The sequence below is a fragment of the Acipenser ruthenus genome, chromosome 17 (assembly GCF_902713425.1).
Source record: "Acipenser ruthenus chromosome 17, fAciRut3.2 maternal haplotype, whole genome shotgun sequence".
In the NCBI taxonomy this organism is placed as follows: domain Eukaryota; kingdom Metazoa; phylum Chordata; class Actinopteri; order Acipenseriformes; family Acipenseridae; genus Acipenser; species Acipenser ruthenus.
The window spans coordinates 30549091-30574824 of NC_081205.1; the positions used below are offsets into that span (position 1 = coordinate 30549091).

The window sequence follows — 25734 nt, forward strand, 5'->3', positions numbered from 1 at the left end:
TACAACAATGCCTGAACACGATCCTCCACACATATAATAACAATTGAATATATCTATAAATCCTTGAATGGATGTCACAATGAAAGCATCAAGCGGCTGAAATATAAGCACTCTAGTAATGAACTACGCAAGACTGAAGAGGGTAAAATGATAATGGGCATGTAGCCAGAGCATCAAAAGCCTTATTAAATCGTCAAGGTCATGTACATCTTGGGGGTTTGAACATTTAGGGGACTAAAACCAAAACAAATTAACAAAATCCCCTTCCTGGAACACTTTGACATCCTGTCTGACCGCTCTACCAGAGAAACCCACCTTTGGCCAGACCATGGAAATTGACCTTTAACATAGGAAGCAATATCATATCAGAAAGACGTTATGTAGATTTTATTTTGCTACAGTGTGTTGCTTGAACTAAAACATAATACATTATAGCAAATACTGCACAATGAGAAGGGGTTATGTGATTATGATTCTAAAGCTAAAAGGGAAGAAAATGTATTGTAAAATGTGGTTATTACTCCTTTTAAGAGTATTACATTTTTTGATGGATTAAATGTGGATGTTAATGAATTTGTTTGGCTGTGTAGCAAAGCTTTAAAAGAGACTTCATCTAATAACCCACAAGTGAAAGCTTTGTGAATGGGGCCAAATTGCATCACATGAATAAAGGCTTCAACAAGTAATGGAAGCTGAAAAGCCACACTAAGCAGCCTATGAAAATTGGGATTAATGTTGGATTTTCCAATTAAAATCCAAAATCCTGATTACCACAAAAACTATCCCTTACCAAAACAAAGTACTTAACAGTTGGACATACAGGGATTGATGCAAACATACACCTCAGACCAAAGCCTGATATTTTTATTGTATCACTGTTTGTCCCAAGGCCTATTACAAATAAATAAGTCTAATATACTTGCAATCACATATTACAGAGCAGTTTTTCCAGAGGGGAACACCTGACTGGTCATCCTAACAAAGCTTAAATATAATTAAAATAGTTATTATACAACTGGCCAGTCCAGTGAAGTTTGGTAACAGACCCATATATTTACAGTAAGAGAAAGGAGGGCCTTTAACATTTCATGATGTGTAAGCTGTACATTTTCCCTACAAAGAACTAGTATGCACATTACTACATGGAAATGTTTACACAACACTTACTTTCATTTCACCAGCCTACTTACAAATTCTTTAATACACACTTTGTTATCCTATGAACCATTTATTTAAAACCATTTAAACAGGCAACCAAAAGAGCAATTAGCACTCTGCAGTAATACAAACACATTGCAGTGTTTTCTTTTGGGAAGATGCACGGATTGCTTTTTGGAAATGACTGCAGTGCTATTGGTTTCTTTTAGTTGCCAAGATTGTTTCAAGCCATACAACAACTGTGACAGGAAACGAGATAAACTTGGTTGAAATAATTTCTCCATGGAACTTCATATTATGGGAATATCCCCGATCAACTTGTATGGAATAACAAACTCAGTTACACCACAGAACATTTGTTCAACCCCCAAGAAAAAAAAAAAAAAGCAAAAAACACTTTCCAGTTTCTAACAAGGAACTCATTTTTTAAACGCATGCGACACAAAGTTTCACCTGTCACCAAATGTACAAATGATTTTTTATTACAATGCATGTAAACAGTTGCAATAAATAATGTTTAAAAACTGCAAGTGTCTAGTGTATCATTTTGCACATTTTCCAAAAACCTGCCGAGTAAACATTCATGCACTGTGGGAAAACCTGTGTATCCATTTTAGTATTGAAATAAGAAATGGTGTGTATTACATGCTCGACTTACATTGTTTGTTAGGTCTCGTGTATAGGGTAAAAAGTTAATATAAGCAAAACTTACTTTTGTAAGTAAAAGCTGTCGTACTACAAAGAAAATCTGGAAATAACGTTTGCAAAAAAGGTTTGAGTAACTAACACTTCTGATCTATACTAGGTGCCTTCATTCCCTTATGTTACAAGGTCATCAAGAGCGATTTGGGATGAATTCCTATTTAATGCAACAAATCTGTAATACACATAAAATAAAATACAAATTCAAAACGTATCTCAAGAAATTAGGTTAATAATGGTAGCAATAATCTAAAAGTAAAGAGTTTAAAAAGTCAGCTAACTTTATTATATAGGTTATTTACAAAGGCTTTTCTAAATAATTCCTGACCTGCAGGCACATTTATTCTATTGCCCAGACTAGATGATGTCACTTTATGCAATTATAGCGGGTGGCTCAAAAATGCATGCATATGCCGGTGAAAAGCAACGCACCTTCGATCAATCCAACTGTTGAATCTCCATATCTTTAACTGCATATTGAAATAAAGCCATTTAAAACAGGACACTTCTCTGTCTGGTTATTAGACACTGGTAAATGTAATTCCATTACTGACCTATTCACTGAAGAAAATCCTAAATACGGTATATTTTATGGTAAGAATTAGATTTGTTATTTAGATTTGAAGCGAATTTCAACCAATTTAACTACTGTTGCTTTTCTTGTTGTTTTTTTGCAATATTGCAATGTTTACTCATTCATTCTTACTTTTCAAACCAAAATAGAACAAAACCCAATCCAGCTAAAACCTATTTTTGTAGACAAAAATCACAAGATAACATTTTGCGTCAGGCACATAATACATTGTGAATAAGGGTTTAAAATATTATCTTCCATAAAAGTAAAAGAAACTGACAAAAACACAAATCTCATCATTAGCTACAAACATTTAGTAATTTCTAAAATTATAAACATTTGCATTCAATGATCTCTCATGGCTTAAATACTGATCTTCTCACCTAATTTATCATTTATCCCTGCACATATCATAACTCGAAGACCACAAATTGCACCATATTTTACATACAATCCAATTTCACATTTTGTGTTACGTCAAACTCGAAGGCTCAGGAGAAAATCACGTGGCTGAGTTTTCGCAGAAGTGTGTCTCCTTTTAAAAATAAATCTTGTAACAAGTCATGATAATTTCTTTTGAATGCTTTTCATAAAATTTTGCCTTGAACCTGCCCAACCAACATAAGACTGCAAATACATCCACACAGAAAGACAGAAATCCTGCGTTACAAAGGTGAGGGATAACCACTGGTGAGGGATAACCATTGCCCCCATTTTTTTTTTTTGGTCTCAAGTGTAGAATGCGATTCAAGTATTTCCTGTTGGACTGGAGCTTGTCATAGCAGGGTCTGACTGTGTCGCAGAACGGTTTATTTTCCTCCATACATTCTCTCAATGTCGTCCTGGTAGTGAGTCTTGAGTGCCTTCCTTTTCAGCTTGAAAGCGTCTGTGACCAGACCGGTCTCTGGGGTCCAAGGCTCTGCACTCAGACGGACTTTCAATGGAGTTTCAAACTTCTCCAATTTGCCTGTAAAACATACAGGTACATTAGAATTATCACTGCTTTTCTTATTTATTGAATGCATATATAATGGTCCAGGGGGGATGGGAAAGATATATCCCAAAAGCTTATACTGCAAGTCAAATTCTGCAGACACACAAACATATTTCCATTCGCTTCAGAACAGGCATGGGAGGGGAAAAAAAAAAACACACCAAAAATAACAAGCAAAAAAAACTTTTTAAAACCATATTGCTATACTTGGGTGACAAATATATATGCTGTATTAACCCACTGCTTTTGTGTAAATGTGCTTTGTGCAGTAGTTGTAGGTATCTGATATGAAATGCATTTCCAAAAATAAATTCAGAATCAATTACAGCTTCCCAGGTTTCATGCAATTCAAAACGTTTAAAGACATCCCCACTGTCAGGAAGCATCTGTAGTTGTTTAAAGTGGCGTGCGAAACTGACCTGGGTCAATGGAATCAAATGGTCTTTGCTTTCTTTTCCATATATCTTTACTGATTCTGGGGTTTTTACAAGAAATAAAGCATTCCCAGAAAGAGGGGTCAACATGTTGAAAAAAGTTACTGCAACAATTTTTTTTTTATTTCTAGATCAACAAAACTACTTTCAACTGCTCCTTACTGCAACCCAGATGTGCCTTGCTAGTCTGAAATGTTTTAGTTTTTTTTTTCACAGTTGCATTTGCTCATTTCAAAATAGGGCCCCCAGTGTTGAGATCAGATGATAAATATGACCAGCTTTTAACAGCTATAATGCAGGGTTTATTATTTACCTCCAATAGCAGCTTCTTCCACCACCCTTATCACCTCCTTCTCCATCTCAGAGTTGTTGCAGATCTCCTCCCAGGTTCCACGGATCTTCTTGAGTTCCGCAAGGGCCAGAAGTTGCTTCTGATTGGGTACGATGAAGCCAATCACGTAAGACTGATCGCTGCAACACAACACAAAAGACACTTTATTCAGCAATGCATCAAAATGACAAGATGTGTAGTTTTGTTGAGTTCATAAAGATTTGCTGGAGTAAAAAATTAATTCTGTAAATCAAGTCACCTGTTTACACTTCAATGTAGGAAGTGGTTCAAATTATCCTATTGTAAGTGACTCTGCAGCAGTTGTTGATGCATAGTTCACCTCCTAGTCTCTGTAAGTCACTCTGGATAAAAATGTCTGCTAAATGACTATTATTATATAAAATATAAAAAAGAATGTACTGCCAATAATTCTAACATATTGCTTTATGTGTTTCAATGCTTGAGAGACACACATTTGAAACATGTGAGTTGGTTTGTTGAACTATATTTGTTTAATGTGCTGGTATTTACTGGTTACCTACCTGTTTGCGTATGCGCAGATGTTGTCTATTAATGAACAGTTTTTCAAAACCGCTTCAACCTTTCCTAGCGACACATATTCTCCAACTTGAAGTTTTACCAGATCTTTCTTACGGTCTATAAAAAGAATAGGAAGAAAGATAGTAGAGAAATGAACACACATTCATGGAACAATTAACTGTAACTTCAGTTTCTAACTAAGCCTACCTGCTCCTTTGACTCACTTTCACTGAAATCTGGTTGGTATAAAGCAACCTTTTTTCATAAGAAACAAACGTAATGTGTCTATTTACTGTACCACTCTACAGTCACTGGACAGGTTACATTCCTTGAAAATTGGGATTAATGTTTTCCAATTAAAATCCCAAATCCTGATTACCACAAAAACTATCCCTTACCAAAACAAAGTACTTAACAGTTGGACATACAGGGATTGATGCAAACATACACCTCAGACCAAAGCCTGATATTTGTATTGTATCACTGTTTGTCCCAAGGCCTATTACAAATAAATAAGTCTAACATACTTGCAATCACATATTACAGAGCAGTTTCTCCAGAGGGGAACACCTGACTGGACATCCTAACGAAGCTTAAATATAATTAAAATAGTTATCATACAACTGGTCAGTCCAGTGAAGTTTGGTAACAGACCCACATATTTACAGTAAGAGAAAGGAGGGCCTTTAACATTTAATGATGTGTAAGCTGTACATTTTCCCTACAAAAGAACCAGTATGCACATTACGACATCCAAACTCGTAGATTATTGGACAGTCACTCTAAAACAGTGTGGCACAATTAGCTTCTGCCCATGCTCATTATTTTCCAAAGACAGTGCGCAATGCCAGTAATTATACCAGTAAAACATGTTAGCCTCGTTTTTGAAGTCTTGTACTCACCAACAATTTTAAGGCATCCATCTGGGTGAAACTCTCCAATGTCCCCTGTGCAAAACCATCTTTGGCCATTTTCATCCACAAAGAAATCTTCTTTGTTTCTCACTTCGTTTTTGTAGTATCCCATGGCGACATTTGGACCACCAATTAGAATCTCCCCCCTAGGGTTAGGTTTGTTTGTGCAGTAATAGCCACCTAGAAGTAGAATTTATTTTTTAATAATCTTAATGCTATTTGCTTGATTTCCTTGATGTGAAGCATATTTTACTGTAATAAGCGATAACATAATCATTTTCATATTACGTTCAATTAGAAACAACAAAAGCCCCAAGATTAATTGAAACAGCTACAACAGAACAGTTTTATTTTACATTGCATTTATAAAGCATGCTTTATCCAGCTTTATTTACAGAGGGTGGAGGTTTCAGTGCATCTTTAAATCACTAGTTTCTCATTTCAAACAATTTATAAAAAAAACCTGAATATAAATATATACTGTACCTTTTAGAAGCACATGATTCGTCTATGTAGTCTTAAAGCCAATACTATTAATAGACGTAGTCCTGCCTTTATAGTAATGTTTACAAAAAGGTTATTAGATTTATCTTGTGCTTGTACTTTTAAATAATGTATTTCATGATTTTTCTTTATCATAAAATATATCCTTTAATCCCTTAACCTAAACAGCATAGCTCTGTGAACTGTAACAAGCTAATGAAGTTGCAAAAACTAGGACATTTATATATAACACACACACACACACACACACACACACACACACACAAAGGATCCCTCTCTGTACTATTTTAAAGCCCAAGCAGATTAATACAAAGTGCTGATAAAGACTTGATAAATGACAGCTGTTTTGAGCTGCTGATTATTAGGAGTCCTTCAGAGAAATGAATAGACTGAGGCACTGCAGTAATGCTACCGTGTTCATACCATATACACAGGAGTTTCTAGAGCAACATTTTAGGGATTTAGGCCCCAAGTTTCTCATCAAATCTGCTGCTGGATTTTTTTTTCATGCATAAGCCAAATATCAGTTTTCAGTTGTCACTGAAAAGTCTCCTAAAATGTCTGTTTTGTCAAAGCAATTACATTTCCTTACAGTGGAAACTTGTAAAAAAATGTTTTATTGGTTTTCACCTAGAAAAGGAGGAGCCATTTATTTAAAAAGCTCATGCACATGTCACATGCATGTTTCTAGATTTACTAAAGCACCAGTTTTGCTCAGGGATCCCTGCAGACTACAGAAATCTGCTGGTGTGTTCTTACCTTCTTCCCAGTTCTTCAGTTTGATCTCACAGCACACCAAGGGAGCTCCTACACGGCCGGTACTGTAGTCAGACACTGAAATCAATAGAAAAAATAAATAAATCAACTGAATGGTTTGTCGTACACTGCACTAGACTTCTTTCAAACTTTATAATAATATTCGATATTTCATCTCATTGCCACATTACTTCTACTTTATGTTATGACCTTCAGAACATTAGCACTCCAAATTGTGCTTTATTAACATCAGTAAAACAATAAAGAACATATCATCCCTTGGGCTGAATAATGAGAGTGTCCTTAATGGAACATAAAAGACTCACTTTCACTAATTGTTCCTGCTCCGCAAGTCTCTGTGAGCCCATATCCTTGCCCTACTGGGCAGCAAAAGCAGACATTCATGAATCGCTGGGTAGCTGCTGACAGAGGGGCCCCACCAGACAAAAGCACACGGGTCTTTCCACCAAGTAAAGATCTCACCTTTCGGAAAACAAAACTTGAAACAAAACAAAAAATAAATAGATAGATTTTGTTAGTTATTTACTGTCTTTTACAGGTTTGCTTAGATTCACTTCTTTTTTTAGGACACTCTTGGCTTTCTGTTTTGAAACAATTCATCTACTGTAAAAAATATTGTCGAGATATTCTGCATACCTGTCACACAGTGGGGTACTGTAGCCTTTGGAAATCTGCTCCATTTTGTAATTGTAAGCTAGAACAAAGAGTGTTCTCTGTACCCTGTTCATCTCTTCCACTTTTGTCATAACGTTCTTGTAGATGCGATCCATAATTTCCTAGGTGACAAAATGGTATTATTATTTTTTGTGTGTGTTCACATTATACCATAATGTTATTGAGTTTTTAGCTGACCATCCTGCTATTTATTATGATGCATAAGAAGGACTCAATCACTTATTTTTTGCTTTTACTCTTCTTGTATCTATGCTGTGCAACTCTGGGGCCACAGAATGGTGACACCAGTTCATTTCATTGTATTGCATTTTTAACTCATATTCCAGCATGGCTAACATAGCTGCTATATGTGGTTGTTGTTTTTGACCATGCTACAGGCTATTTCCCCAAGCAATGCCTCTGTCTAACTCATTAAATACTCTTAAGGGAACATGTGTTCATTATAAGAAAAAAAACAAAACAAAAAGCAATCACTGCACCTTTTTAGATTCCCTTGTAAAATTCCAAACCTACAATTACAACTTGATTTACTTACATTACATAAACAAAATATCAAACCAAGGGACATGATTATCTTGGTAAGATAGAATGCAACAAGCAAGTATTTACAAAGCCACAGCCGTCCTTCTCATGCAAAAACGATATCTGTGATCTCCTAACCAATTACAAAAATGTGGAGAAAATGGACATTAGGGAATTGAAAGCGATTCGTAAGAATAATACATTTGCATTCCCACTATGAGAGGAAGGTGACTCATTAAATAATTGATTGTAAAACAATAACTACATATAGTATTACACAATATAAAAATTACAATTCACATTGAGTCTTGAGGGGGCAAAAACAAAGCATGCTTACCGGAACAGCTGCCATCAGGGTGGGCTTCAACACGCTTGTATCTCCTTTGCTTCCTTTCTTGATTTTGGTTGACTAAAAATCAGGAAACAATTTCTTAAATAAAATACGCAAGCTAATTACTGTAGATAATTATTGTGTTTTTATTAGACCAGAGAAAACATAATGTGCCTTCACAGCACTGCAACATCACCCAAATATCTGAGCAAGATTCTGCAACAAAACACAAACCTTATTTAAAAGTACTACATAATTTTTTTTTTTTTTTTAAAGTAGTATGGGTTTTGGTTCAACATATTTTATTTGGTGTTTATTTAAATAGCTTCTTGATAATCAGTCAATGGAAATGCAAGATAAAAAGGCAGCATTCTCTAATGTTAAGTTTATACATGTCTAACAAACCTGATCTGCTAAAGTCTGTGGTGATGAATAGCCAATACGACATCCGTGAGATACACAGACCAGCTCAGCACTCAGCTCTAGCACGTGGGCCAGTGGCAGGTATCCAATGTAAGTGTCATGCTCCCTGCTATTAAAACACAAAAGAAACTGTTATACAGGGCAGTAAGGCAACTTCAAATTGCTTCACACCAAGCAAAGTGTTTAGAATGGTGGATCAAGAAAAAAACAAAAACATTTGCACTTTCCAGTAGATGCAAATTCTGGATATATAGTTTGAATACAGGAGGAATGGACAATGGTGTGCTTTGAAAGTGAAATATAGCAACACTCAATTACTCTAAATACAGGCATAGAGCAATGTTTTGCTTGGTTATTTGAACAGGCTACTAGCTAGAAACAAAACTTTGATGTTCTTCACTGTTAATGCTTCATTTACTCAAATGCTGTTTTGCATTAACTTACAGCTGTATTTTTTATTACTGTTTAATGTGTCTATTGTCAAGGTTATTTAAGCATTTCTTTGATTGAAAAAACAAAAACAAAAAGACTTTCTCCATCTCATGATGACTGTAATGGAGTTGTGTTTCACTTGGCTGGGCTGTGTTATACCAATATATTTAAAAGTTTCGGTTTTGTTATACTGTATGTGAGGGAACATACTGTATATCCCCCCCTCTACTTCCTTAGGAATACTCAGTTTTAATTAACTTTCATTAGTTAATTAAAGAGGATATAACCACAGTAATCCATACCCAAGGTTAGGAATCCTTTCAGCCATCCCGGTTATGCAAGCAATGAGATTGCTGTGAGAAATCATCACTCCCTTTGGTATCCCTGTGGATCCACTAGTGTACATGATGACTGCAATATCTGAAGGTACAGGCTGGTTGGGAGGCTTGGACACTATAATCAAATAAAGAAAAACAGAACTTGGAAAAAGATTGAATTCCTTATATTCTAAGCTATGCTCTTGGACATGTACATGCTATTTTCAGTTACTGTACAAGCGACTATGATAACACATATATGCACGTATATTTAGTGCAAATACACATCTAAGACAAAACCATGAGGCAGCCCCTAACTGGACATCACCACCCCTGGGGTAGTCATATTGTATAAGTGTTGACAGCATCCAGGAAAACCCAAATCAGATGCAACAATGAATGTGGATTATACTGTAACAGATAGATAGACCTGAGGTGTACACAAGTCAAGTACACGTTCACAAAGGAGGTCAGTATCTGGAGCTAGTCTTGTGCTTCTGGCTGTATACCACAAATATCATGTACTGCCTCCGCGAAGTAATATTAACTAAATATATATAGTATCGATCGTGGTCACCAGATGAACCTGAAATTATAGAAATGCCAGCAATTCTCTGTGGAGACATAAAGGGAAAAAAAGACATAAAGGGAAAAAAAAAAAAAAAAATCACAGCATAAATACCTTTAAAAGCTACCAAGTGTACTTGCCTTCACTGATCATTTCTACCTCCGAAAAAAAAGGATGCTAGCTTATGCCATGAATAAGCAAACTGCAGTTCCGTTTCAAAGTAACTTTATAGCGCTACGGGGGCACAAGTCGTGTGAATCTTTACTGCAATATTTGTAAACATCTTTCATACCACCCACTCAAGCTGTTTCCAAGAGCCCAATAACCTCTCCCTTCTTAAACAGCAGTGCCAAGCTAAATCAGCTGGAAAAGTGCTGTTTAGCTCTTCCCTTTCACTTGTAATACTCCACAGATGTGCAGGGGCTCCTCCCGCCTCTTGATCATTCACATGACCTACAGATTGCCGAAACGAACAGCCCAAGGAAATTCAAACAAAGAAATCCAGTAGGATTAATTAAAGCATGCAGAAATAGAACCCCTGGTCCAACCATCATTTTAAAACTACATCATTTGCGAATGCTTTTTCTTTGTATTGAAAATAAGAAACTATGAATGTGTGAGTACATACAACAAATAATTAAAATGCCTTTTTTCAAAACAATTGTTTTTTTTGCTTTGTTTTTTGCATAGAGGGGTTTTTAAGATGATAAAGCCAAAAACTGTCCTTACTGTTTTGTGTTTTGGCTCCGAGTGCTTGTACCGTTGCCATACTGTGAACCACTATGCCTCTTGGAAAATCTGCCCATGCAGTCAGCTTATCATCAACAATTATGATGTGCTGTAACCTTGGAACCTGGAGCAGGATTGCCTAGAAATATAAGTTAAAAAAATTATTGTTCCTATTTGTTAAATGTATGAAATACATTTAAATAATTGAACATTTTATACCATTCCCATACAACTGAATCATCAAGCTACCTGAGGCCAAGTTTGGGGTGGAAAGCAGCAGGGATACAGAACAGGTTCATTATTCAGTTTAGTTATTTATTTATTTTGGTTAAAAGAAAGCTTTTGTGAGTTTACTGCATGTTTGTTATTGAAAATGAATACGATGAGTCCTGTTCGGACCTCTTAACAGGAATTAGCTCAATGTTCTGCAACAACAGAATATATACAGTAAACCAGTCTGAAAAAAAAAAAAAAAAAAAAAAATTATCTTGCTTAAATGAATACTCGTAAGATTAGTCCAATTAAAACATGCATTAGCTCACTAGTAAAAGCCCTAAGCAGACCAGAAGAAAACAGCACAATCCTTGGGATACGAGATTTAGACTTGGATGATATTTGTGTGGGAATTCTCTATTAAGAAGCAAACACTATTAACATTTTACTTGAATTCTGTCCCCTATGTAAAGGGGACAAGATTTACTTGAACTTTTCAAGCAGAAGTCTGTAAAGGAATGTGCTTTGAGATTAGGTTAAGCAGCTGGCTGAGGCACAATGCAGTTCTGGCTTTACATAAGCCTTACTTACCAGGACTTGGCTAAGTCTCAGAGAGACCATTTCACATACTTCTTTAGTGAATCTACTACAATTTACAACAAAACCAAGAGTTGCCAAATTTCTTAGCAGTGTGCACAGAGTTTCCATTAGAAGAATTTTATACAATCAAATTAAAATTGTATTTACTTTCTGACCAGTGACTTTGTTTACCTTCAGTCTGCTTTGAAGGAGATCTTTGCTGGTGATTATGTGGGTGACCTCAGTTTCATTTAAACCATGTGCAATAGCTTGTCCTCCCAGAGTTGAATACAGGGTAACAACTGGAAATCGAAAACAAAAAGTCCATAAGAATCAAAACCCAACAGTCATTTGAAGATCGTTTTCTGTTATCTTGCTAGAATACAGTAAAGTGCACAGAAAACTTTTTAATTGCATACTACTCAGGCCAACCAAACACTTCCACACTGCACAGCAAAGAGCACCACGGTAATGTGTCTTGTTTAAAACAGGTCAGCAAATAGGGACTACATTGAGGCCTCATTAATTGGGCACCAGTGTGGAGTAGTGGTTAGGGCTCTGGACTCTTGACCGGAGGGTCGTGGGTTCAATCCCCGGTGGGGGACACTGTTGCTGTACCCTTGAGCAAGGTACTTTACCTATATTGCTCCAGTAAAAATCCAATTATATAAATGGGTAATTGTATGTAAAAATAATGTGGTATCTTGTAACAATTGTAAGTCGCCCTGGATAAGGGCGTCTGCTAAGAAATAGAATAGTAATAATAGTAATTGTCTAACTAACTGACATGCCCTAACAAAGGTCATAGTTTTTTAAAGAAAAAAACATTCTTCATTTTAACTTACTCAAGCTTCCCCTTTATATAAAATGATCCTGTTATTAAGCACATGTTTAAAACTTTGAACGTGGCACACTTTCAATTACTGATAGCAAGATGAATATTTCTAGTTAAGTTTTTTTGATGATCATGCATTTGGCATAATTAATAGCTCATCTCGTGTTGCACGTAACTAGAAATCCCACATTTCAGCTGCACTCTGCGGGACTGTCTCAGAGCAAAGCTGGGTACGTCATGCAGTCCACGACACATCACAGCTGGCAGATAACAGCACAGCAACAAACTGCTCAGCTGGGGAAGACCCACAAGCCATCTGCAGTCCTTCAATTCAAGTTACAGGAAACAGCACACTGGAGCCGAGTTCTAGGTTCAGGGGAAAGAGTGGAAATACGACTAAAAGTGATCAATTAGAGTACTAATAACTGGCAAGCAGTAGCCAAACATAAAGTCTTCAGATGCATTTATAGTAGCAACCATTGTGGCATGCTGTCTGATTAGTTTGGGAACTGTGTATTTGTCACACTATATGAATATCTTAATTGAACTGTATTTTTTTTTTTTTAAGAATGAAATGTGCTCATGTTGATTATATTTAAAAACAAAAAAACAAAAAAACAAAACAAAAAACAACCCTTCCATAATAAAATAAGTCACTCTGTTAAAACTAAAGGACTCTGTGTCCTTAGTGGCTTACTCGTGTTGTGCATCTCCAGGGCTCATAACCTATGACTACTGTATTATGGCATTATAATAAAAACAGATGGCCGCTTTACTTGTCTTCCTTGTGCTTCACACACTGCAGCCCTCTATGGAGAAATGTAAACCAAATACAAAAAAATATAACCAAATCTTGCCCCAAAACCTGGTGCCTTACAAAGAATACTGAGCAATACAATGTGTATTCTTGTTGCCTGAGCAGTACATTACGTGTATACTTCATCGCCTTGTGTACTGGCAAATAACTACAGGGAAACAAATGTATTTGTGAATATAGTGTGGATAAATATAGGTATTCAGTTAATCCAGCAAGTTTCATTTATTCCATTTATAATGTACAATAGTCAGTACTAGCCATAAAACTCAGTGTGCCTCAGTGTCATATTGTTTTGGTGCACATGGCCCAGCACATTGCTGCTTTTCATTTGGTGGGAGCCGAGTAGAGGGAAGGAGTCTGCACTAGTTCCCACGAGCTCTCCCAGCTCATTCCAATGACCCCTGTATCATAAACAATACTTCCCCTTAAGCAACCGGGACTTGAATCATGGATTCATTTGCATATCCTGTTCCCCCTTTTTGTTTTCAAAATGAAACACTCAAATGACTTACATTTATGATGTACCCATGAAAAATGTAGATTTTCTCTTCACTATATGGGAATGCTTTACTTTTCGTCATGCTGCAAAGTGTGTGCTGAGCTTTTTCTTTTACTAGGACTTATGAAAAATATAGCGTTATACGTCCCCACATGTTGCTACAATTGTTTAAATACTGTACCTGTAATTTCTCTTTTCATTCTTAACATCTGACTTTTTATTCTTATAACTAAACTCTTTCAAAGCTCTTTTCAAAATGGCCCCTCTAGTGCACTGATGATAGTGTCAGGATTATTGCCCATAGTCAAACAGACAACACAGCATTATATATATATATATATATATATATATATATATATATATATATATATATATATATTTATTTTTTTTTAATTGCTCTTCCTGCAGTGATTTAAAAGACAGATCTCAAACACCAGTGCACTAGAGCTGCCATTTTGAAAAGAGCTTTGAAACAGAGTATAAAGTTCTAACTGTAAAACGTTGTCAGGATGTTAACAATGAAAAGAAAAGAAAAATGATACAGGGACGTTATTTTAACATTTGTAGCAACACGAGAGGATGTATAATGCTATATATGTTGGAACCCCGCTACTTACTCTTTAACACAGACTGTCATGTATGAACACTACAAGTCAATTTGGCATGAAAAAAAAAAACAAAACCCTGAGGCTATAAAGACATTACAGTAGTCACTGTTCAGTTTTACAGACAATTTCAATAAAAACTGGAGGACAGGCTATAGGAGAGCTAAAGATGCTAAAGAAATGGAATTCCCTTCAGCTTTGCCCAGAGAGTACAGTAGTACTGCAGTTTTCAAGTTAATACATTGACGTCATGAAGAAAGCAGGGAGAGCAGCGAGTGAAGGCAGCTGCAAACCCTTAACGCCAGCCCTGACCTGCGAGTCATCAGTCCAGGCTGAGACACCCAACACTTTCTCAGGCATGGCTGCCTGGAATACGTGTGCGAGCTCATGGCAGGCCTCCTGTGAGAATAAACTTAAAGATTACAGGTCTGTTTGGAGTATCTGTCTGAGCTGGGGCTGGAGACGCAGTCATTTTGGCAGTTTGTCAAACGTCGTAGAGCTTGCAGTAGTTTCAAAGGTCTGCAGACAATGGAATGACAGCTGGAGTTCTTGAGTCTTTCACCTTGCTTTCAACCACTGCTTTAATCATTCTTCAGAGTCATTTCCGATAATCTGAACTGGCTATTTCAACAGCTGTATTTAATTACTCAGAAACTGTTGCTACAATATGAGCTGTATGGTGAATTTAAACTTTGCATCTTTAGTATCAATTGACATTTTATTGTCAGATATTTAAAAAGCTGAAAAAATACTTAGATTGATTTAATCCTTTTTTGCATCTTTTTTTTGTTCAACAAATACAGGGGTAAATGAGCTGAACGTTGACAAAGGTAAAAAAAAAAACTCAAATGAGGTTCGATTCAATGTCTGTCCAATTAGAGGAGGGAAAGCCAATAAACCAGGCTAAGGACCATGTTTTGCTAACAAGATTTCCTGTCTCATGTGATGGGCAACGTGAACATCTGATGTTGACATAAGAAATCTGTTTCTTCACAAGTCAGCCAAGTTCGTTTGTATGTTTACACAGGGCTTAAGGACACCAAACATTGTGTCAGAAAGCAGAATCAAGCACGTCTCAATAAAAAAAAAAAAGTTTTTTTGAATTTGTGTCAGGAAAAAAGGGAAAGCAGAACACTTACATAACATCCCTCTGTTGCACTGTTTCACATTCCAGAAGAGTTGACTGATATATATTCTGAATGAATTTTTCAATTAACTGCTCACTTTTAGAAGCAGAGCCTGACAATTAAATAAGGGATTCAAAACCAAACGCCAAAGTAACAATAATCCTGCCCTTAACATAAACTCTAAATAAGGCTATACAGAGGAATCAAAGGTCAAATTTGGTGTTTGTTACAGCAACATGGCTTTAATTGGTACATATTTAATCCAGCTACCACCCAGAGATAAAGTGTTGCATAAGTTCATTAAAAAGTGAACAAAAGCAAATCACCTAACAGGGTATGTACTAGACTAGCCTCCCGGGGGGGGGGGGGGGGGAACAAACTGTGAAACCTTGTTTAAGAAAGCAGAACAATAAGTAAATAAATCAACAAATAAATAAACACAACTTTAAAAAAAAAAATAATAATAAAATAAAATAAAATTTAAACACCTGTTACCCTATCTTTCTGAAATCCGTTTTTAGCAACGCTGTTTTGTTAGAAAGCATTTATGAAATCGGTCAAAGTGATGGATTTACTTACGAGGGAAGTTGTACATGAAACAGGCCTGTGCAGTAATGATCCACTCGGCTCTTGTCTCACAAAAGATGGCAATATTAGACTTTGGCTTTTGCCCCAGCGCTGCCAGACCACTCCCAAAGTGGGCAGCAGCAAGGTAGGTCTCCTCATACGTCAGCCAGTTATACCTGCCAAGGATTACCTGCAAGGAGAATACAAATAAGATGTTTTAATTACAACTGAATTCATGAGCCACATAATACATATATCACATACTGTACATAAGCCTGACAACTATATGTTACGGGCAAAGCCCGAAATGTGATAAATTCACAAATTGCCCGCTGACTTTTGGCAAAGCTCAAAATCATTTCCTCTGTTCTTTCATTCCTGTTCTGAGTGACAGGCAGACCTTTGGAACAAGGAACATCGGAACAAAAATTAACATGAGACCCCATTGACACTTGCGTAGTACCATTGACAACAGCCAGATAGGAATCGAGATATATATAAAACCTGCATCACACTTCGGAACAATATTACCCACAACTTCGGAACAATTAACATGAGAAACCCCATTGACACTTGTGTATAAAAGGACAGTATTATTAATAACAACCAATAATAATAAGGATGGATGTAGTTACTGGGTGGAAAATGAATGATTAGCTGATTCACCTTTGACAGCAGTTGGAGAGCGTACTAAGCGGAGTGACAGAGTAAGCTAAGTACGTAATACATAACTATATTTTAATAATGTGTTTAAAATAAATTAGTCTTACATATCTCATTAAATATTTTATATAGTCATGTCGTCAATAAAAATACATTTATAAATATATGCCTATTTTCTGAAACCGGACTTGCGGTGTAGTTTTTATGAATGAGATGAGTGAGTGAGTGAGTGAGTGAGTGAGTGACACTACTCAGGTAGGCGGGTGAAACAAGCTCTTCAGTAGTGGCTCTGTCTCTGTCCCCTGAAAACATAAAATGAAAGATCTTTGAGATTCATTTCGGACTTTGACCGGGCATTGTTGGGCACTCCTAGATCTGCCCGGGCAAAACCCGGAATGAAAGATCTTTGAGATTCATTCCGGACTTTGACCGGGCATTGTTGGGCACTCCTAGATCTGCCCGGGCAAAACCCGGAATGAAAGATCTTTGTGATCAATTTCGGACTTTGACCGGGCATTGTTGGGCACTCCTAGATCTGCCCGGGCAAAACCCGGAATGAAAGATCTTTGTGATCAATTTCAGACTTTGGTCGTCAATTCACGAATCGCCTGGGCAATCCGTTTCGGGGTTTGCCCATAACATATATATTATCTTCAATGTCTGGCCACACAGTAATTTAATGCACAACACCAGCTCACTTACATAAATATTATGTCTTGTACATTATAGGTTATAGTATACTACCAGCTCAAACCAATGTACTACAGGTTTTTAAATTGTATTTTTGCTTTAGCAATTCACAATCATTTTGATATTGGTTCAAACCCATTGCAATACTTGAGTGCCCTCTAGCTCATTTTCAACTGTACTACACTCATGTAGGCGGTTTCTAAAATATAGGACTTTGATATCATGTGAATGCACTAAACAATCCAAAATAACTATAAAAATCAGATTCCTAAAACAACACCAAATTTCATAACAGGTAATTACATTTAAAAAAAAAACGGTAGGGATTCAAATGGATTAAAAAGGATTAACTGTTTGTCAGCGTCTTCCAACACTAGATTTTTCTAGGATGGTTTTGAAGCACATAAATATTGTGCTTTGCAGGTAGCAAACTAAACAAAAACACCATGTAAAATGTGCCTTTCTTCCACAGAAAGCATATAGCCAAATGAATTAGCAGTGGCATACAACACTGACAAGAGGACTTAATCCAAACAGGCAGGTTTACTTTGAAGACATTCCTGTACTTACCTTTTTGAAAACCTTCCCATTTGGCTGGATCTCATCTTCCTCAGTGATCAGCTCCCGAGTTCCCAGACAGTCCCTTTCCTTATATCTGTCTTTAGCAAATTCAAAGACTTTGTCCAGGGTATCGCAGCCCGGGTACAGCACTGAGGCAAGGCAGTGCACGCTGTTCACAGAGCGGTAGGGGCTCCCGGGGGTGCTATTCACAGGTCTCGCTTTAACTCGCTTGGCCCGTGAAAGGTTCTGACTCGCTCCAGACAGAAAGTACCACGGCAGAAAAGTTACAGCAGAGTACACCCATATTATCGAGTGCAAGACTTGTAAAAGAAACGGGTTGAGATCTTCCTTTAACTTCATTCTTGCAACTGATTAAAAGCAGGCACAGTGGATTCTACAGTGTTCAGACAGATTGGCAGTGTAGCAACGTGTTGTTTACCTGTAAACAATAAGAAAAAAGGAACAATAAGCTATATATATATATATATATATATATATATATATATATATATATATATATATATATATTGATAGACAGAAGGCTTTAGGAATTTAATTGAGTTTCAAATATATATATATATATATATATATATATATATATATATATATATATATATATATATATATATATTATATATATATACATATATATATATATATATATATATATATATATATATATATATATATATATATATATATATATATATATACACATTTATTTATTTATTTATTTTTATTATTATGAAAAACAGCAATACACAAACAAACTTTACAAAAACACAACAAATAATGTTTGGTCTCCATTATCCAGTAGATTTTGAGTAATGCTAATCCTTAAAATTAGGTAAAAGGTACTTGTGGGGGGGTGCACGTGTGTGGCTAAGTATGTGAACTTGCCTGGCGCACTGAATGCATGCCTTCCACAGGACTCCCCTAGGTCCTAAACCCTGCTATGTACAGACAGGGATTACAGTAATCATACAGCGGCCATGAATTCTGTAGACATTAAAGGTTTGCTGACATAAGGGGGTTTAACAGTAGAATACGGGAGAAAATCTGTCCCGGGAAATGTCCGGGAGAAGGGTCCAAAATACGGGAGACTCCCGGTGAACACGGGAGAGTTGACACGTCTATAATAGTTTTCTTCCTACTTGGAAGGATATGCTGCTTAACTAAGCTAATCACCAGAGCAGCTAGTAATCTGTTTTCACTGGATAGAAGGGGTCACCACTAAAAAGATTCACTGACACATATGTAAAAGCACACATATACTGCATGCTGTAACATCCACCCGCCACTCATATTTTTAAAACTGAGAAAGCATTAATGTAATAGACATTTGTCTTTAAGTTCTATGGCCACTTGCCATCTAAAAAGTGTGAACTGACTGGGTTTTGGTAGCACATGAACTGCAGCATTCTCTTTCAATTACTCCAGTACCAAAAGGCAAGCAAATCAGGTATTATCTATGATTTAGTGATTTTCAAGTTACAGATAAATGATCTTCCTGGTTATTACATATTTTGTATTAATCTTTAATTTAAGAGCTACAGGAATGTATTTGATTACTACATTTTAGCCCTTAAACTTAACCTAAAATACATTTTTTGGGTTAAGTTACAGCAGGTCAACCCTCAAAATGTTTTTGCAGACAGCTCTGTTTGCTGAAACTTTAAATACACTGCAACCTCCTGTACATCTACTCTAGATACATTGGATTACCCTGACAAATGCTCTTCAAATTCAGGCAGCAGACAACACTTCAATTATTAAATTCAACCCAATATAATACAATTTTGCCTTCAATGTATTCAATACTTTGCATATCAAGTATGAACATTTCCTAGATTTGACGAGAATAGGCAGTCCTTGGAAACTACGAGGTCCTAGACTGGTGGAATTGGAGACTGGATGTTTAAAAAGAAATAATCCCTCTGCAAACTCCAGGGCTCTAAAGTGGAGCTTGTACCCAATTAATCCTAATACCTGATAATAAACAAGTCATGAGTGTACATACAGTAGCTTTTTGCCAACAACATACTTAACACTTTTCAGCAGTTGCAAGGCTTACTTTGAATTAGGAGTGCAACAATTCATAGATCATTGATGAACTGTTGTCCTTTTAGGTCAAATGTACATACAGTATCAAAAAGCTACACTTTATGTATTGTGATACAGTGCATAACCAATATCACTGCTTTACATAGCTACTGTTCTTTAATGACAAATGGATATGATTTATTGTTGGATATTAATACATCTTCCATTATAGTCATTGTTATTGACCTCTTAACTAAACAGTACGTTATTATTGATCATTTAATTTCATTACACAGAATAGAAAGTAGTCCATCAGAAGTCACACAATAGTATCAGGCATACAGCATTGGTACCACTAAGTCTATTGCTCTCTAGTTTTCAGTAATTCAACAGAATGGATACTTGAAAAAATATTGTGCAAAGTCTCACTTCATTTTTATGATTTCATTTTTTGTGTGATTTACACTTTATTCTCAACACTGCAGTTCACAATATTTTATATATTTACATGAATTAAAAATCATACATTGTTCATACTGTAGCTATCAATTAAGTAACCTGTAGACAGTTTTTTCAAAAAAAAAAAAAAAAAAAAAATTATATAATATATATATATATATATATATATATATATATATATATATATATATATATATACACACAGCAAAACCTAAATGAAGTGGCCACTAACGGGACAGAACATTTATTTAGCCAAGTGCGGTTTACTTGGCGCCATGACCAGGTGCTGCGATGTTTGGCCTTAGCATTGGAAGATAAGCGTAACATGACCAATAAGTTGCCACCTGTTCCATCAAAACATTACACACAAAAGACAACATTCCTCCGCCCAGGAGAGCAACCACCAAGAAAAGGTGTTCAAACCAATCCTCGCCTAGGACAACTGGAAGCTGCTAGAGACTGGAAAATGCTGGCAGATGTTGGTCAACGGCTTATTTTTCCACCTGAGATTGCCACCACTAACCTTCGACCAGATATTGTCTTGTGGTCTGGATCAGCACGCCTTGTTCACCTGGTAGAGTTAACAGTGCCATGGGAGGATGCAGTAGATGAGGCGTATGAGAGGAAGAAACTCAGGTATGCTCAACTAGCTGCTGAAGTGGAACAGCGAGGATGGAGAGTCTGGGTTTACCCAGTGGAAGTGGGTTGTCGAGGATTTGTGGCACACTCTACAACCCGGTTTCTCAGAGATGTCGGATTCAGTGGCCAAGAGTTGCATCGCACAGTGAAGAACTTATCTGAAGCAGCAGAGAGGAGCAGCAACTGGCTGTGGTTGAGACGGAAAGATTCTTGCTGGGGATCTCAAGCACAATAGAAAGAAAGAAACACTGATGTACAGGTAAGTAAGCTGGGCTGAGTTGAGTGGGGGACGGAGGGGGGTGATGCTGGGACGCAAGAATCACCTTCGAGCCCTCTTGAGGTGTCGTGGGCTAGTCGACGAAACACTGAGGATGGAACGTGGGGAGGCCGCACTGTGGTTGATCCCCGGAGCCAGCATCGCAGCCATTGTGTGTGCTGATGCGCCAGGGAGGCAAAATAAGCTGATCCCTGGAGCCAGCATTACACTTCAGTCATTAACACCAGACAGAAGGATATCTACATCATCATATGGAAGGAAACGTAAATGATGGAGATACATATGGATCACATTAGTTTACTGTAAAGCTACGTCTTAGTTGGTGCTTATCTTGGCAAGAGCCGAGTTCAAATCAGCATGAAGTTTTAACATCTACTCTCGTGTAATGGAAATCATAGCTGTTTGTGACAGGGAGCTGTTTAATGCTTCTGTCAAAATTGATGTGACTGTAAAGTCAGGTTTTACTGCATAATTGCATCAACATTTTCATGCAAAGCTGTTGATAAGAGTACAAACACAGAAGAAACGTACCTGTTTAAAATCATTTAGTTCCTTCAGAGTATGACAAATGAACTCTACATCAAGTATAATCTTGGAAAGTCAAGCAGCGCAAAGCTATTACAGTGCTGCTATGGCAACAGTCAATAAAGTCTGATCTGTTTAATCACACCCCGCTTAACTCTCAATCCCCTGCTCACAGTCAGTGCAGTAAAGACTGATATAAGGACGTACTCACTTCATCCAACCCATCTACAAGCTAGGAATGTATAGTTCAGCCAATCATGCAGCACGCCTTCATTAGACCTCAGTCAAACAGTGCCGACAATGCGTTCAACAACAAGCAAATCATATTTACAAATTAACAGTTCTTCAATCTCATTTTTACACTCAGTTCCACAAATACATTTAAAAAAATCTGTACAGCTGGGCAGCAGAATATTATAGCCAGGAGCACTTTTAACAGAAAAAAAAAAAAAAACTTGCCTTACCTTAAATATATAATACGACAAAGAACTTAAATAATGTGTTGTCTTTCGTTGACTATATGTGGTTGCTCTTCTTTATGTTCTACATTTTCTTTTTCATGATTGTTTTTTTTATGGTAAATTAATGTGCTGATTTAGGCACTCTACGATATGACTGGGGAAAGATAACGCAGGTTTACTGGAGTTCACAAAAAAAGGAACCTTTTCCTTCCTTTTTAGCTTAATTGTTGAGCTTACTGCTTCAAGTTTTCAGGGCATTTTATTAATGCACGTCTTTTTTTTTTTCCGCTGCTCTACATTTTTGGAACTGTTCACTTTAACCATTTTTTTTACACAACAGTACTCACACATATTTTTGGACCATCTGTTAACATTACACACACACCAAAGTTTTAAAAGCAGCTGCTGCAATTTAAGTCCAGTCAGTGCTGTATGTCTTTTTAATTAAGTTTAAAGCAATGTATCAACAGATATTTTGACATGCTTGACATATTATACAATCAACTAGAAATATGAAAAGGGTTAAAAGATCTGTATCCATTTGATATGTCCAGAGGTTTAAGCAAAGTTTCATGGTTTATAATTGTTTTGAACAATCTCTGTCCTCCTATTTCATCTGGTGGTTTGCCCTTTTGTAGCTCTATACTACTTTAACATATTTGCTTTTGATATGATTCTCATATGTTCAGACCAACATTGATACAAGTGGAGTTCACCTACAGTACACTGTACAGAGCCAGTTAAACTAAAACGGCCACACTAATAATACTGTACAACAGGGGTGTCCAATCACGGTCCTGGAGGGCATTCCACTGCAGGTTTAACAGGTAAACTGAGATAATGAACTACTTCTGGGTCTGGGTGGAGGTTTAATTGGTTCAATTAAACATTTTAGAACGGGGCTGGAACAAAGACCAGGAGTGGAAGGGGCGACTTTGGCCACCCCTGTCGTACAACATGCATGCAAGTCCACATCGCAATAAGGGGTTAAAAACACACCCTTGTAGAAGGAAGACGTAACCTAACTGGAGGGGAATGAATAGTAGTTCAAACTAAAGTCTGCTCTGTTCAATTCACTTTTTGGAACCCTTCATAAATACAGTAAATCAAACACTTGTAAGGTGCATGGGAAAGGAGAATACCCAGATTGATTTCCTCCACTGATAAAACAGGAGATGCCCAAGGAGAAGGGATTTGGTACAGCTAGGTTTAGAGCTGACACTGCAACCCATGCTGTCTACAATGCAATGCAATCTCAATGTAGGAGCCACAGTGGCTCAGATATTAGGCCTATACCACAGGGGTTTAAAAGCAGCAAGTTGCCAGCTCACAGGGCCTACTTTTATTGACGTGGTACGAGCTGCAGAAAAAATGATACTATTGTATTGCTGCAGTACATTAAAAAATAAACAAATAAATAAATTCGATCCCAGAAATACTGTGGTTGAAAAATTGAAGTACTATCTGTAATTTGCTTCTATTTTGACCAAAACTTTACCATTATCCATAATTTACTAGATAATAAAAGAAAAATAATAATAAATAAAACGTTTTACATACACAGAAAAACGACTTGCTGTAGTTGGCTTTACATTATCTTTATAAAGGCCTATTTGGTTGTAAAACCATGCTCCATAAATAAACCTACTGTTATTCTGTACACTGATAACGTCTGGTACACACGATGAAACGCACTGGATCAATGAAAAGTACGACAGTAGATCTGTGTAAACAGAATCAAGCTGTATTCCACTGACAGGAATCCTTTACTGTGGATGGAAACGTGATAAAGCAAAGCATAACATAATTATTTTATGAGCTAAAGTATTTGAAATGCCTGATACAGCTGTTCAACCGAAGTCAATCTCCGTGTAACCCGTTCAATTTAACAACATACCATCATTTGCTAGTCCTGTGAAATCCACTTTAATACTTAATGTGGTTAATTTTACAATATATAGTAAAAACGCATGCACGCACAATGACAAACGCAGAGACATTGGTTATTGTCGTAGAATACATGGAATTATCGTGCTTGTATGTCCAACTTATGAGAGAAGCTTTTTCTACGCATTCTAACACATCCATTCATATAATATAGATTACAGCCGCATCACACTCCTCTACCGTACACGGACTCGCTAAAACACAGTGATAATCTCACTCACCTGCTGGACGTTAACCCGGGTCGTTTCGCTAATTAATATAACCCTACAATGTTTAAAATCGAATTTGTATATATAATTGTACGGTTTGCCTCCTGACACCGGCCTGCAGTCTGCCGGAAGTGACTAGTCCGTCGTCAAGCTAAACTGCGATCTCATTGGTCGGCAGAAGGTGGCGCGTACTGGGGAGGGGGCTCTGATGTCACCGAGAAGAAGTATGGGGGTTACTCGCGGTCATCCGGCCTTCGGGAAAGCTGTGTTGGTTGAGTGTATGAGCCGCAGCTTAATACTCGACGTTTTACTGCAGTGCTAGTGGTTTCATTATGGTATTAAAATATACGCGCATTACTTTACTGTATAAATAAACTGTCGGCATTCTGTGTCAGTAGCCTAACATTAGATCTAAGTAATTCGATGTTAACGTTCATTTATGCATTGGTTTATACAAACAAAAATACCAATATACTAATTGTTTCTTTTCTACAAACAAGTGTGGGTACTGGAAGATAAAAAAATAACATAATTGAGAATAGAGAGTTTACATTTATTTCTTAATTTATTCTTCCCTCTCCACTTCAAAACATTCATTTTACAGGAATGCTTCTAGAGATATAAGCTATCCCTTTTATCACAAGTCCACCTGTGCAGAGGCAGCAGTGTGGAGTAGTGGTTAGGGCTTTGGACTCTTGACCAGAGGGTTGTGGGTTCAATCCCTGGTGGAAGACACTGCTGCTGTACCCTTGAGCAAGGTACTTTACCTATATTGCTCCAGTAAAAACCCAACTGTATAAATGGGTAATTGTATGTAAAAATAATGTGATATCTTGTAATAATTGTAAGTCGCCCTGGATAAGGGCGTCTGCTAAGAAATTAATAATAATAATAATCACAAGGTTAATTAACTATGAGTAGGTGTAAAAGCTGTGTGTTTTGAGGCCTCGGTTCATCCATGCAGTATCATATATCAGACAGTGATGTTAATAGTAATTAACCATGTGATATGAGCTTCAATGGTTCCACTATGTGATTTTTTTTTCTTTCCTTTTTATTACGTAACTTCCCCATGGCTCTGAGTGGCAGTACC

General features: G+C 36.8%; 1 protein-coding gene across 1 annotated transcript; it reads right to left on the reverse strand.

Moving 5' to 3' along the window:
* Positions 1 to 372: 372 nt before the first annotated feature.
* LOC117423515 (fatty acid CoA ligase Acsl3) lies at positions 373 to 24838 on the reverse strand. Its single transcript, XM_034039439.3, has 15 exons — positions 24654 to 24838; positions 18091 to 18520; positions 16180 to 16357; positions 11910 to 12019; positions 10926 to 11064; positions 9614 to 9764; positions 8862 to 8988; positions 8463 to 8534; positions 7565 to 7704; positions 7234 to 7406; positions 6911 to 6985; positions 5636 to 5827; positions 4736 to 4850; positions 4176 to 4333; positions 373 to 3401 (listed from the first exon to the last, which is right to left on the reverse strand). The coding sequence occupies exons 2-15, from the start codon at positions 18439 to 18441 to the stop codon at positions 3244 to 3246; spliced, it is 2139 nt and encodes a 712-aa protein (XP_033895330.1). The 5' UTR covers positions 18442 to 18520; positions 24654 to 24838; the 3' UTR covers positions 373 to 3243.
* Between the last annotated feature and the right edge of the window lie 896 nt (positions 24839 to 25734).

Coding starts and splice junctions, on each gene's coding strand:
- LOC117423515 (XM_034039439.3), bottom strand. CDS start 18,441: ATGAAGTTAAAGGAAGATCTCAACCCGTTTCTTTTACAAGTCTTGCAC. Junction 11,065..11,909: donor TCCTTCAAAGCAGACTGAAG/GTAAACAAAGTC, acceptor TTATATTTCTAG/GCAATCCTGCTCCAGGTTCC. Junction 7,705..8,462: donor CCCTGATGGCAGCTGTTCCG/GTAAGCATGCTT, acceptor TTTGTCACCTAG/GAAATTATGGATCGCATCTA.